The following is a 13977-nucleotide window of genomic DNA, read 5'->3' on the forward strand; positions in this document are numbered from 1 at the left end:
AGACACACAAGACATGAAGCAACGAAGCAAATAAGAGCGACAGATCTGGTCTGTGAGAAAGAGGCAAGAGGTCGAGATCAGGTACGTCCAGCTGAAGGCTCCAATAAATTTCTATTTGCATTGTTTGATTTACTTTAGTAAATGAGATATATTTATTCTTTAATTTCGTGATTGTTTATTTACTTTAGTAAGTGAGATATATGTCTAATTAATTCCTATCTAATCCTATCTAATGACAGATTAAAGATGAATGTCCCTAACCTAACCCTACCGATTTCCCACATCACCATCAACATTGTGGAAATGAACTGGCAAGAACAACGGAATTTCATGTTTATTCAGTCTTCCGCTTTCATCAACAATGTACAACAACCGAATTTCATGCCCACTTATCTTACCGCCATTCTCGCCCTTGTTGCTTTCTTTGTTCCTGCGCTCCTTGACCTCATTGATTTGAAGTTCCAGAAAGAGGCCAACTCAGTATTTGAAGCCCACCCTATCACCACCATGATGGCCTTTGCTACCTTACTAGCATTTGTCTTGGCATTCGGAATCGACTTCACCTTCCATTCTTCTCACTTCTCTCCTATTTGTGCTGCTCTCCTCCGCACTGCCATGATGTTTTCTGGTTCCCTCTTATTGGCTTCATTGGCATCACTATTGTTGCCTGATGCATTGCGGCCCTTTCTATATGTCTTCTACACTTTCCTCTCTCTTGCCAACATGCATGACCTACTCCGGAAATGCTCTCTCTGGATTCACCTTAAGATCATGGACAACCTTGATACAGTATTAACAGCTATGCGACAGTGGCACATGAGAAGAAGGGGTACACCTTCTATCGTCCCTATGTCTACAATTTCACGGGTTCCCTATGTCTGATTTTGTCTTGTAATTGTACTCTTTGTTGGCTTGGGCATATATAATTGTTAAATTAAGTAAAAGGAACACCCAACCAAGATTTCCAGATATTTAGAACATAACTCATTAAATCCACAGAAAGAAAGAGAGAATTTCTATGACAAACGAGCAATATCAGATTGTATTTCCTTAGTTGTTTCAAAGAACGGTTGCAGTAGTAAATTAGTAATGATATTTTATGTTGTTCCAATCAAGAGTTTCTACTTCTGCATCTAGTCCTTAATGACCCTTAAGGACCTTAATTTCTCCATCATGTTTGCATATCTTTTATTTTTCTTATTTCCTTCCATGATTGGCCCAATTTGATTTATAAGTATAATCTCCTTGACTTCAATGTTACAACCATGAGCTGGAGAGAGCGTGAAACCAACAATTTTTAAGTAGTCTAGTATGCACCCAATGAAATAAAAGAAAAAAAAGCAAGAGAAAAATACAACAAAAAGTTGGGGACAAAGATATTAACTGCCAGAGTGTTTTTATCTAGCCAAATCTACTAAGTCTTCTTTTGTGCAAAGCTTCCCCTTTTACGTATCAGAAACTTTATAGAGAAATATAAAAATTAGTTTAATTTAAATATAAAACCTATGCATGCTTTAGGTGGATTGCCAATTCCTAGTCGAAATTCCTATATATACTTCTAGTTCGGGTCTTTCATAATCCTCCCTTGGACTAATTGCTTGGTCAAAGTCAATTATGCTCAAAGGTCATTAGAGATGATGGTAAATGGTTTGAGGTTATAGATGGACAAAATTGAATCAATTTTTATTTTATTTTATTTTTTTAAATTGTGGGTATCGTGGTCAATTTTTGTAATAAAAAGATCAAGGATGTTAGAAGGTGTCATTTTTTAGCTTAGTCCTTTTTTGCTTTATTTGTAATCGAACCTTAAGTTTAATCGATTCATCTAAAGAACTAAGGATGGACAATTTGATATATATCTATCAATCTAGGTCAAAGTTCAATTAATCAACATAAAAATTCTTTAAAATATTCTAGTTGAATCACAACCATTGGATTGATCTATAGTTCCTTCTATTTAAACCCAAATTTCCAAATTAGGGTTTGTGAAAACAAACCAGTCATTAAGACACCCCTTTGAGCTCTTTCTTCTTATCAAATTGGCAGTTTTTGTTTTCCAAGCAAATCCTCCCCTATTTTGAGTAGATAACATGTTTTAGTTTGGTTTCTTTTGAGTAGATAATCGTGTCATGCCATACCCTTGTCTCATTGTTATCTTTGGATGGGGATAAAATCCTTTCTTCTTGATTGGGCATCAAGAAGTCACTAAGATTGATCTTTGTGGTAACTCTTAAGCTTGTTCTTAGTGAAGGTGTATAGTTAAAGTTTGGAGGTACTAGTTAACTAGTTCAGAAGAGGATTGGTAGACTTGAGCTAGTAAAACCATGTGTTCTGTTATTTTCTTCATAATGGATTTTTTTGATCACTTGTGAGCCATGCTTTTTATTAATTCAAAGATTTTCCACATAAAATCCTTGTGTCATTATCTCTTTCTTACTATTTCTTCATTTGGTTATCTTGATTAGTTTATTTATGATTGTGAATTTTAAACTGTTGTAATGGTTTGGATCATTGACAACATTGGTTGAATTTTTACCAATTATGCTTAGGAAAGTGTTAAAATAATTTCATACTTATCTAAGGATTGGTTGCGCACTTGAATATTGATGCTTGTCATCGAAAGGTTAAATAGCTCTTGATTGGGGAGTATTGGTTTATTTGCATGTTACTTTCGTTGTTTCAATTTTTGTGAGAGTGTTGGTGCATCCATTCTTGCATGTGTTATGATTGTTTGCTTAAAACATCAGAAGGTAAAAACAGGGAAAAAAAATCAGGGGAGTGATTGACTGAAGATCTGTGGCAGAAGAAATAGAGCTTTCTGTTGGTTAAATATGTTATTTTTATTTCCAAGAGTGCTCTGAGCATCAATATATATTTTACCTATCAAATTCCCTTCTAGAAGGACCCTGTGTCCAGTTATCTTTGATAGGACCTTGTCCATTTGGTGCCCTATATGTCAATTCCATCAAATTCCAAGTGTTTTACGGAATTGTCTCTTTGTCCTTCCTTTGGAGATCAGGAATTGATGTGACCGTTGGGAATGGTGATTATATTACGTCACTTCTCTATCTTGAGAGCAATGGAAAGGATGCAAAATTCTTTGGAAACTGCTTTTAGTTTTTGTTTTACATTGATATTTCTACATTTTTTTCATGTTCATATTCTTTTATTTTTATAACCGAACAGTGCAAGTACTCCCAGGATTTGAGGTAACCAATATTGAGGGCTTTGATTTTAGTGGGAAAAACAACTCAATCTAGAAAAGCAAAGTAGGTTTGGTTTAAAGGTTTTAGAATTCATGTTCTCTTATTCTTCCTTTCTGGATTTTCTAGGTAGCTAATGCGTCACTTTTCATTTGTGATTCATTGGCTTTTGGTGTCTCTATTTCACTCTTTCCTCAGAAATGTTTGAAATTTTGTGTCCTTTTGACTTGCAATTTTGTGTCTTCTTCCATCCTATGTATGGTTTATTTCATTGTCTTAGACTTGATTTCTTTAAAATGCACCATTACTACTATTTATGGCCATGCTCTACTGAATACTAGAAAGAAAAAAAAAGAAAAAAAGTGTTCAATCTGATTTTATTTATAGCCTTATATTTTTGTCATAGAAAATATCAAATATAAAATCCATTTTATTGTTGAAATGCAATTTTTGTTGCAGACTCAAAACAGCTAGGGATAAGGCTTTCTGACGATTACTAGTGCAAGGGGTTCTTCATCAGGGAGGAAGAAGAGTGGCAGAGCCCTCCTTTTGTGGTAATTCCAATTGCAAACTATTTGAAGATTCCCACTTGCACACGCACCTTAACATGAAATATGACATGTATCATCTGATTTCTTATTCATTCTACTTTATGACCTAGAGGTTCATTTAGATGCTGCTGTTGCAGCAATAGTGGCATCAAGAAGAGATTAGAACCTGACAATCATTTTGTCTTGAGATTAAAGATTTCTCCTATGTAGTGATATTTGTTAATTTTTTTTAAGAGAATATTAGGGTTTAGGTAATGTGGCTTGATGTAATGGAGTTATAGTGAACTGAAAAATGGAGATTAGAAATGGGCTGGAGTATGAGGCAACAAAGGAACAATTGCCCTAGATGTTGTTTGACTACTATGCCTCAGGTGCAAAGGACCTGATGCATTTTGAAATTGGGGTTTGGAGTGAGATATTCAGTTGGTAATGTGGTAGTTTAAAGAATTCAGTTAAGTATTCAAGCGTATGAAGACAAAAGACATGGTGACATGGACAACAATGGTCTCTGCATATGGAATATATGGTGAAGGCAAGAAAGCTTTGAGAGCTTTTGGGAAGATGGAAGCAGATAGATTTTTTCTGCAACTTTAAATTCATAACTCTTCTCTCCATAGTTTCTCTCAATTTCCAATCCCTTACAGATATGTTTGGTTCTCAGAAAGTTTAAGGAAAAAAAATAATGAAGAAAAGTAGAAGGAAAAAAAAAGTGAAGGAAAATGAAAAATAGATTTAAAGTAAATAAATTATTTTTATATACTACTTCAAATTCATTTAACTTATATAACTTCATTGTATGAAGATTAAATAATTTAAAATATATAAGTTTCTTACTAATTTTAATTATATTTAACTTTCTTTTGTATTTTCTATGATAAAATCAAATATAAAAAAATCATTTTCCTTAACATTTTTTTTTCTTTCTCTAGTACTTTCTAGGAACCAAACATAGCCTACATGATTCTACTCTTATAAGAATTCTTGTTTGTTTTGACTTGATATGTTATACAAAAAATCACTTCATTTTGCTATTTTATGCATTTTATTTATTTTGGAATTTAATTGACATATTCTTGACATTATTTTATTTTCAATTTTTTTTTTTTGTTTTTATTTGGTTTTTTAAATAATTCCTTTTTATCTTTTATTTATTTGATGATAGGATTAAGAAATTAAATTATCCAAAGAATTTTTACTTTCATATTCCTATTGATAAGAATGGTTAAAGAGTTCGAGGATATGCTTGTAACATTGAGTTTTGCATGTTCACAACAATTATTCTTCCAAAATTGCATAACAATTGAGTGAGCCATGGGAAGTAAAAGAAAGGAAATAAATTTGAACAAAAACTATTTCATCTTTTTAATGGCAAAGTTAATCCCATGGTGATCAAATTAAAATTGTTGGAACTAACAATATATGTAACCATATTATTATGATGCTTTGAATCGTTTTTTTTTTTTTTTTATTATTATTTTTTAGTTAGCTTCTTTGGCATTTTGTTTTGTTTTGTTTTTTTTACTCTTTTAATTTCCTTTCTTATTGCTTAGGTCCCAAATTACATACTAATTTCAAATGAAATCGTCTTGAATATTTAAGAGAAACCTAAACTTGCATTTCCAATCGCGTAAGAGAATAGCTTTATTCAGGAAAAAAAGGCTTGAGTATAAAAACTTTATTTTTATTATATTCAATAAGATAATTTAAATTAAATATGAGAGAATATATATATAACTAAAAATGGTGGTTTGATGAAATATTATTTCCTTTAAATATTTAAATATTAATTCAAATGATATATTGTGGACCCTTTATTTTGTCCGTAGCACATTTTTTTTTATCACTCTTCATTTTTTTAGCGCATGTTTAGGATCCCTTTTGCTCAGTTTTTTATTGTCCTATTGTTTGGCCCAGTACTAATTTTTAAACTGTATTTTGGAGATCATTAGAGGATTATTTCAGGTCTAAGTACAATTATTGGAGGCTTCTTAGGAGTTTTTTCTTAGTTTATTTTTTTGAGGTTTTAGTGCTTTTGGTAGCCTGGCTTAGGATGAGGACATGTGTCCTCATCCCAACCATCTTTTATTATTATTATTATTATTATTATTATTTTAAGGACCATTTTTGGCCTTTTGTGGGGCTTTTTCCTCACTTTTGGGGACACTTTTTTCAGAGTGGGAAGAGGAACACAGTTTTTTTTAGTGGGAGCTATTTTCTGTTTTAAAAGGACAAGTGACAGAGAGGGGATTGGCTACTAGGGGGCTGCAGAGAGACGTTTGAGAGAGGGGAAGGCTCCTTCTGTGGGTTTTGTTGTAGAGAGAGAGGGTGTCTGGAGCTAGAGGAAACCAAAGGAGAGGGGGGAGAGCATTTCTTCTAGGCTAAGTTGTTTCAGAGAGAGAAAAACCAGAGCAAGCAATGAGAAGCTAGAAAACCAGAGGAGAAGGAGCTGGGATTTTGTGAAGAGGAGAGGTCGTGCTCATTGGTTTTTGGGGGCTGGCAGACAAAAAGGCAGGAGATTCTGTAGAGGGTCGGATTCTTTTTTGGGTTAGTTAGAGGAGAGAGGATGGAGAGAGGGGAGCACGTTTTGGAGGAGGGAGCTTTGGAAAAACATTTTAGGAGTCTTGCGCAAGAAGGCAGAGGGGAGAGTAGAGAGATTGGCAGTGGGGGATATTCTCTTTCTCTAGTTAAGGGTTATAGGAAAGAAAAAGAAAGCTTGAGGAGAAGAAAAACCAGAGGGGGCAAAACTTGAGTGAGTTGGAGAGGAGGCTCATAGTTCATAGGAAAGGGAAGAACCAGAGAAAAAGGTGTACGAATTTTATGTGGCCTACGTGTATATCATTACATGATATTTATTTAAATATTAAATTAAATATTATGGTTTAATACAGAATAAAGCTAAAATCCTATTAGTCAGTTTTTAGGAAGTTAGTTTCCTAAATTAAAGGCACTTTGATGGAAAGTGCGCTTCTAATTCTATAAGGAAATTGGTCATCTCTTCACCCTATAAAATAAGCGTTCTATTCCATCAATAATACGCATAAGAGAAAACCTAAGGGTGAATGGGTTAAAGGGAGAGAAACACGATTTCTACTATGCTTATTGTTTGTTCTCTTAAAAATTCTCTACTTTTTTTCTCAATAATGGAACTGTGAAAATCATATTGTTCTAAATCCTTGTTTATTATGATTTGTGCAAAATTAGGGTTTGATTTGCTTAATTAAGGAACGTCTTACAAAAGGAACACAACTGGGGAGGATATATGCGTTTTTGGGAGAGGAAGGAGAGCTTGAAGACGAGCAAATCTTGCTTGGGAGGAGACTCTCCAGGTATGATCACTGTGAGCTGCGTATTTTCTCATTTTCACACCATTCTGCTTGATGTTTCTACAGATTTTTGGATTGCTCATATGCTTATTGCTGCTAGCCTTTCATGCTATTTCTTTAGTTTGTTTTGAGATTGATGAGACTATGCTGTTTCCTGCTCTGTTTCATATTTGTTAAGAGAGAGAGAGAAGAAAACCTTGATTCTCATTCATGTAGTGTCTACTTACAATTGAGAAAATATATATATACAAGGCTAGGAGTCCTAACTACCATACATGTGATCTATATTAAAAAGGAAAGATTATACACTATAAATTCATTATATTCAACACTCCCCCTCAAGCTGGAGCATATACGTCATATGCACCAAGCTTGTTACAAATGTATTTAATCCTAGGACCTCTGAGAGATTTAGTGAAGATGTCTGCTAGTTGATCATTTGAATTAACAAAACTTGTAGCAACACATCTTGATGCGATCTTCTCTCTAATGAAGTGACAGTCAACTTCAATATGTTTGGTCCTTTCATGAAAGACTGGATTGGATGCAATATGTAATGCGGCCTGGTTATCACAGATGAGTTTCATCTGTTCATCCTTTCCAAATCTCAACTCTCGAAGAAGATGTCTCAACCATATGAGTTCACATGTTGCCAAAGCCATAGCTCGATACTCACCTTCAACACTAGATCTGACCACTACATCTTGTTTCTTATTTTTCCAAGATATTAGATTACCTCCAATAAAAACACAGTACCCTGAAGTGGAACGTCTATCTGTGGGTGAGCCAACCCAATCTGCATCTGTGTAACTAACAACCTGAGTATGACCTCTGTTCTCGTACAACACACCTTGGCCTGGTGTACTTTGATATATCGAAGAATGCGGATTACGACATCCCAATGGCTATCACATGGTGACTGTAGGAATTGACTAACAACACTCACAGGAAAAGAAATGTCTGGACGAGTAATGGTGAGATAGTTTAATTTACCTACGAGCCGTCGATATCTCCCAGGGTCTCCTAAAGGCTCCCCCTGTCCTGGTACAAGTTTGACATTCGGATCCATAGGTGTGTCTATCAGTTTACAGTTTAACATACCAGTTTCTTCCAGGATGTCTAAAGCATATTGCCTTTGGGAAAGGACCACACCGGAACTGGATTGAGCTATCTCAATTCCCAAGAAATACTTGAGTTTCCCTAAGTCGTTGGTCTGAAAGTGGGTAAAAATATGTTGCTTTAGTTTTTGAATACCATCCTGATCACTGCCTGTAATGACGATGTCGTCCACATAAATAACCAGATAAATACACTGCCCTAAGGAGTTATGATGATAGAAAACTGAATGGTCTGCTGTACTGCGAAGCATGCCAAACTCTTGAACAACAGAACTAAAATGGCCAAACCATGCTCGAGGAGATTGTTTCAAGCCATATAGAGAACGGCGTAACCTGCACACTAAACCAGACTCCCCCTGAGCAACAAAACCAGGAGGTTGCTCCATATGAACTTCCTCGGCAAGATCACTATGAAGGAAGACATTTTTAATATCCAACTGATAAAGAGGCCAAGAACACATAGCAGCCATGGAGAGAAGCAAGCGGACAGAAGCAATCTTGGCAATAGGGGAGAATGTGTCACCATAATCAGAACCATAAACCTGAGTATAGCCTTTAGCAACTAAGCGGGCCTTAAGGTGATCAACCTGACCATCAGGACCAACCTTAACTGCATAGACCCAACGACAGCCAACTGTAGATTTACCAGAGGGTAAAACAACAAGATCCCAAGTGCCATTAGAGTGCAGAGCAGCCATTTCATCCATCATTGCCTGTCGCCAGCCTGGATGGGAAAGAGCTTCATGGGTGCTCTTTGGAAGAGAAACAGAGGATATAGCAGAAACAAAAGCAGAATAGGGTGAAGATAATCGATGATAACTCAAAAAATTGTAAATAGGATGAGGATTACGAGTAGAGCGAGTACCTTTCCGAATAGCAATGGGTAAATCATCAGGAGAAGGCAAAGCCGGGGCAGGAGAAGCCGAAGGGATAAGAAGTGAGTTAGCAGGTGCCTTAGCAAAAGGGAGAGGAGCAGCGACACGAGGGCGACGATGATAAACCTGAAGTGGTCGAGGAGGCACAACATCAGATGGGGAGACAATGGGAAGGGGCAAGACTTCAGAAATAGGAAGAGACTCAGAAGTGGTGGAAAAGAATGGTGAGTTCTCAAAGAAAATGACATCAGCGGAGATAAAGTATCGATGAGTCTCAAGGGAATAACAACGATAACCCTTCTGAAGTCTGGAATATCCCAAGAAGAGGCACTTCATGGCTTTAGCGGAAAGCTTGTCCTGTCCAGGAGTGAGAATATGAACAAAGCAAATACAACCAAAGACACAAGGAGGAAGGAAATAAAGTGGTTGGTCAGGGAAGAGAAGGAAATGAGGAATCTGATCATGTAAAACAGAGGAGGGCATACGATTAATCAAATAACAAGCGGTAAGAACGTCCCCCCAAAAACGAAAAGGAACATTACTATGGAGGAGGATAGTACGAGCTGTCTCAACAAGATGTCGATTCTTGCGTTCAGCTACCCCATTTTGTTGAGGAGTATGAGCACAAGAAGATTGATGAAGAATCCCATGATGAGACATAAATGAAGTAAATGGGGCTGAAAAATATTCCCTGGCATTATCACTGCATAACACACGAATAGAAATATTGAACTGGGTCTGGATTTCAGCATAAAATTTCTGGAAAATAGAGAATAACTTAGCTCGATTTTTCATTAAAAATAACCAAGTACATCGAGAATAGTCATCAATGAAAGTGACAAAATACTGAAATCATAAAGTAGACGCAGTTCGACAAGAACCCCAAACATTAGTGTGGACAAGCTCAAAAGGAGACTTTGCCTGATTATTCAAACGCTTTGGGAACGAGACACGAGTATGTTTCCTAAGCTGACATGACTCACACTAAAGCGACGACAAAGTGGAAAAACGAGGGACCATCTTCTGGAACTTGGAGAGATTAGGTGGCCCAAACGGTTGTGAATAAGGAGAGGAGCATCAGTGGAAATGCAAACTGCAGGAGATGAATCCGAGGTGAGGTGATAGAGGCCTTGATACTCACGTCCTATGCCAATCTTCTTCCCCGTACTCCGTGATTCATGCCTAATTGGTGTCTCAGCTGATTTGTGTCCAGCTGGTGCTCCTTGATGGCGGGAGTAATCAACAAAATTTTTAACCTATAACACCATGAACTAGGGTAGCAAATAAAAAGCTACTATAGCATAGTGGCTCTAGGATCGTTCCACTGGGAAGGGTACTCAAGTTGAAAATGATACCAATTCAAAGTGAATTGGTGCTGTTTCATTTCAAGATTAGCTTAAGAAATAAAACACAAACTTTGGTTGAAAAAGGGTTAAGCTTAAGTTAACAACACGGCAAGTGATGAAAATTACTTAAGAAGAAAAGCATTCCTTGGAGATTCAGGTTTACAGGGGAGGTTTCTCATGCAAAAGCATAGCTCCGGTCAGTTGGTTCATTTCCTCACATTAGAGAATTAACATAAAGTCAATTCTCTAACAGGTGCTGCACAAATGCATCCCTCAATTGGATTTCAGCTCTAATTCTCTCACTGATGCAACTTGCAATGGTTTGAGCCTCTCACTTAGCCTTTACCATTCAAGGTGATCTTTAACCTTGGATTACCCGTCAAAAGCTCGCAAGAGATAACTAATGGATGTCTCCATAGAGTCCAAAAGCTTACCAAGTGTTGGCTATTCTAGAAAATCCTACCTTCAAGTCACCTACCAGAGGCTCGCAAGGGGTAAACTAGTGCATCTCCATGGTTAGAGATCACTTGCCTTACCAAGTGTTGGCCCAGGTGACTCCAAGGTGTTTTAAGTTAACTAAAAACATTAGAAACCATTCACGGGACACACTTTCTCTTCATTCATAGCTTAAACCACAAAGCTTCTGATTCTTGCACTTGGAACCTTTCCCGGCAACCTTAACTCCAAGGAACTAAAAGATTTAGTTACTCATTCTCTGGGGAAAACTCCTCAGAGAGTGCATAACTTAGTAAATAAGTAAAAAACAGAATCAAAGTGAGAAGGTAAAGCAGAGCTCAAGCTCTGTGTATTTCTTCCTTTGAAACTTTTACAAAAGGTTCATCACCCTCAGAACAGGCTCCTCGGGCTCTATTTAAACCAAAATTACATTGATAGCTATTACAAAGATATTTTTGCCAAGTTCCTAACTTAAAAGCTAAGGAATCCTATCATTGGAGGCTTACAAGGAGAATTTGGGGAATTAGACAACAAAAATCTAATGAAAAATATCTCCAAGTGTCGGTTACAAATATCGGAAAGCACTAAGGACCACTTCGCAGGTGAAAAGTGAGGTCTGCGAAATTTCGCAGGTGCACAAGAAAGGCTGCGAAATTTCTTTGCAGCAAAAGGCTGATTCAACACCTTTGCAAAGTTGACTTCCATCTTGTGGTGTTTGGCTTCCATCACGGCGTGAAGCTTCAGGGGAAATCCATAGCACTGTACAAAAGTGTTGCGAAATCATTCCGCAACAAAAGGCTGATTCCGCAACACTTTGCTGAATCCTTCCTTCAGTTTGGAGCAGTCATCTTCCAAAGGCTGTAACTTCCTCATTTCAACTCCGAATTGCACACGGTTTGAAGCATTGGATTGTTGACTTCCTAAGCTTTCAAATGACATATAGCATGCATAATTTGGACTTCAGGAAGTGCTCCAAAAGTGGCTGCAGTGACTGTCTTCAAGAATGCTTCATGGCTGGATTCTCTTTGCTTTCCCTTGCATTCCAGACTTGTTTATGGCAAAAGAGCTTCAAAGCTTCGATTCTTCATGCCTCTAAGCTTCCCATTATTTTCCAAGGATTCCAAATAATTCTCCTCAATCTCATAATGCTTTGGTGATCAAAATACTAACAAAAACACCAAAACTTACACAATTTGATTAGAATTGATTGCAAGGAGCCTTAACATGCTAATTGGGTTAAAAGGCACTAACTAATACTCAAAAGTGTTTAAAAGGATTAATTATAAGCTATCAAATAGCACTTTTTGAGTAGTAATCACTCCGTTCCTGCAAGGTCACAAATTTATTAGAAAAGGTAATAGAGCAATTAAGAGTACGAGTGATTTTGCTGATGGAAATAAGATTAAAAGGACATTCAGGAGTATAAAGGACAGAAGTGAGAGGTAGAGAAGGCAGAGGAAGGGCCAAACCAATACCTTTAGCTACAGTTTGAGAACCATTAGTTAAGGTAACAGTAGGTAAAGCAGAGGTAGTAGTAATAGAGGAGAAAAGATCCTTATTACCAGATAGGTGATCAGAAGCTCCAGAATCTAGAATCCAGGGTCCAAGAGAAGATGTGTGGGTAAGGCAGGCAGAAGCATTACCAGGCTGGGCAACAGAGGCAACAAAAGCCTGAGATGCCTGAGATGCGGAGGAGCTCAGAGGCTGAGGCAGCTGAGAATCAGAGGACTGGGCCACATGGGCAGTGCGAGGAGGCTGTCCATGTAACTAATAGCAACGATCGCGAGTGTGGCCAAGTTTATTGCAATAGGTGCAATGAGGACGTTGGCCTCTACCTCGGTTATCACTGTGTCCTCCTCGAGAGGTAGTGTGAGAAACTAACACAGAAGAATCTGAAATGCTATCAGATGGCAAAGTCTGAGTGGACGAGATACGAAGGAGGCGAGCAAACACATCATCCAAGGACGGAACTGATGAACTACCAAGAATTTGATCGCGGACAGGCTCAAGATCCGGACGGAGGCCAATAAGAGTAAGGACCATGAAGAACTTATTAAGCTATGTTTGTTGAGCCCCAACATCAGGAGTAAGAGGCATCACAGTCAAGAACTCCTCCTTAAGAGAGGCAATCTGGCCAATATAAGTAGATAGATCCAAGTCCTGTTGGTTGATATGGACAATAGCAGAAGCCACCTTATAAAGACGCTGGATATCATTCGTGTATAATCCTTTGGCCTGAGTCCAAAATTTAAAACAAGTTTTGTAGGCCCGAACATGAAGAAGGATCTTGGGATCAACTGATTGCCATAATACACTACATAACTGGGCATCTATCTTTCTCCACTATACGCGCTCAACCTCAGGGATATCTGCCTCCTGTGTAACCAAGTGATCCTCATATCCTTGTCCCATAAACCAAAGTTCAACAGAGGCAGACCAAGAAAGATAATTTTCATTGCCAACCAATTTCTCCGAAGTAATCATAGGAGATCTAGATATGACAGAGGAAAAAATGGAAGTTTTAGTAGCCATATCCACTTATCTGGAGAATGAAGTATATTTGGATCGAAGAGAGCCCTAATACGGCTTCAGATGCGACTGAAGAAGGAAAAACTGAAGAATCGCCCGTGTGAGAGACCAAATAGAAAAGAAAAACAACCGTGGCACCACCGGAAAGGTAGAAGAACACTTCCCAAGGCACGTGCAGGGATTGGGGTTGAGAAAAAATAGTCGGAGGACGCCGGAAAAACTGTTCGGAGGGCCGACGGAGGCAAAAGAACCCCAAAAGAGGCACGTGCAGGGCTCGGATGGCAAAAACAGGTATGAAGGGTGGCTAGTCGACGTCAGGCGAGGCTGGAGGAGGAAGCGCGTCGTCGGAAAGTGGCTCACGCGCCCTCATGCGTTGGCGCATGAGATGTAGTCGTCGGCCGGAAAAACGTGCGTGGCCAGCGCGTGGGTGGTTTTCTGGCTCCGATGCTTTGGGAAAAAATGGAGATCTCCTCCAGGCGCTCCTTGCGGTGTTGGAAAAAGACGTCGTCGGAAAAGTTTGTCGGAAAAGTCGTTGGCGGTAAATGTTTTCTGACGACGATTCGACCGACTGGAAAG

At 37.9% G+C, this 13977-nt stretch overlaps 1 protein-coding gene across 3 annotated transcripts; it reads left to right on the top strand.

Moving 5' to 3' along the window:
• LOC117932461 lies at window positions 1–7305 on the top strand. 3 transcript variants are annotated; one of them, XM_034853716.1, is made up of 4 exons: window positions 1–81; window positions 240–829; window positions 3651–3757; window positions 6956–7305. In XM_034853716.1, exons 2-3 carry the CDS (start codon window positions 247–249, stop codon window positions 3701–3703), a joined length of 636 nt encoding a protein of 211 aa, XP_034709607.1. In that variant the 5' UTR covers window positions 1–81; window positions 240–246; the 3' UTR covers window positions 3704–3757; window positions 6956–7305. The 3 variants fall into 3 exon arrangements, with proteins under 3 accessions (XP_034709607.1, XP_034709609.1, XP_034709608.1); XM_034853718.1 differs by having other exon boundaries at window positions 3663–3757; XM_034853717.1 differs by lacking the exon at window positions 6956–7305 and having other exon boundaries at window positions 3651–3859.
• Window positions 7306–13977: the final 6672 nt, after the last annotated feature.

This window comes from Vitis riparia, chromosome 15 (assembly GCF_004353265.1).
Source record: "Vitis riparia cultivar Riparia Gloire de Montpellier isolate 1030 chromosome 15, EGFV_Vit.rip_1.0, whole genome shotgun sequence".
Taxonomy (NCBI): Eukaryota; Viridiplantae; Streptophyta; class Magnoliopsida; order Vitales; family Vitaceae; genus Vitis; species Vitis riparia.

Excerpts from the sequence above, each read along its gene's own strand:
- LOC117932461 (XM_034853716.1), top strand. The coding sequence starts at position 247 with ATGAATGTCCCTAACCTAACCCTACCGATTTCCCACATCACCATCAAC. Across the intron at positions 830-3,650 it reads GTGGCACATGAGAAGAAGGG|TTTTTGTTGCAGACTCAAAA; the intron begins GTACACCTTCTA and ends GTTGAAATGCAA.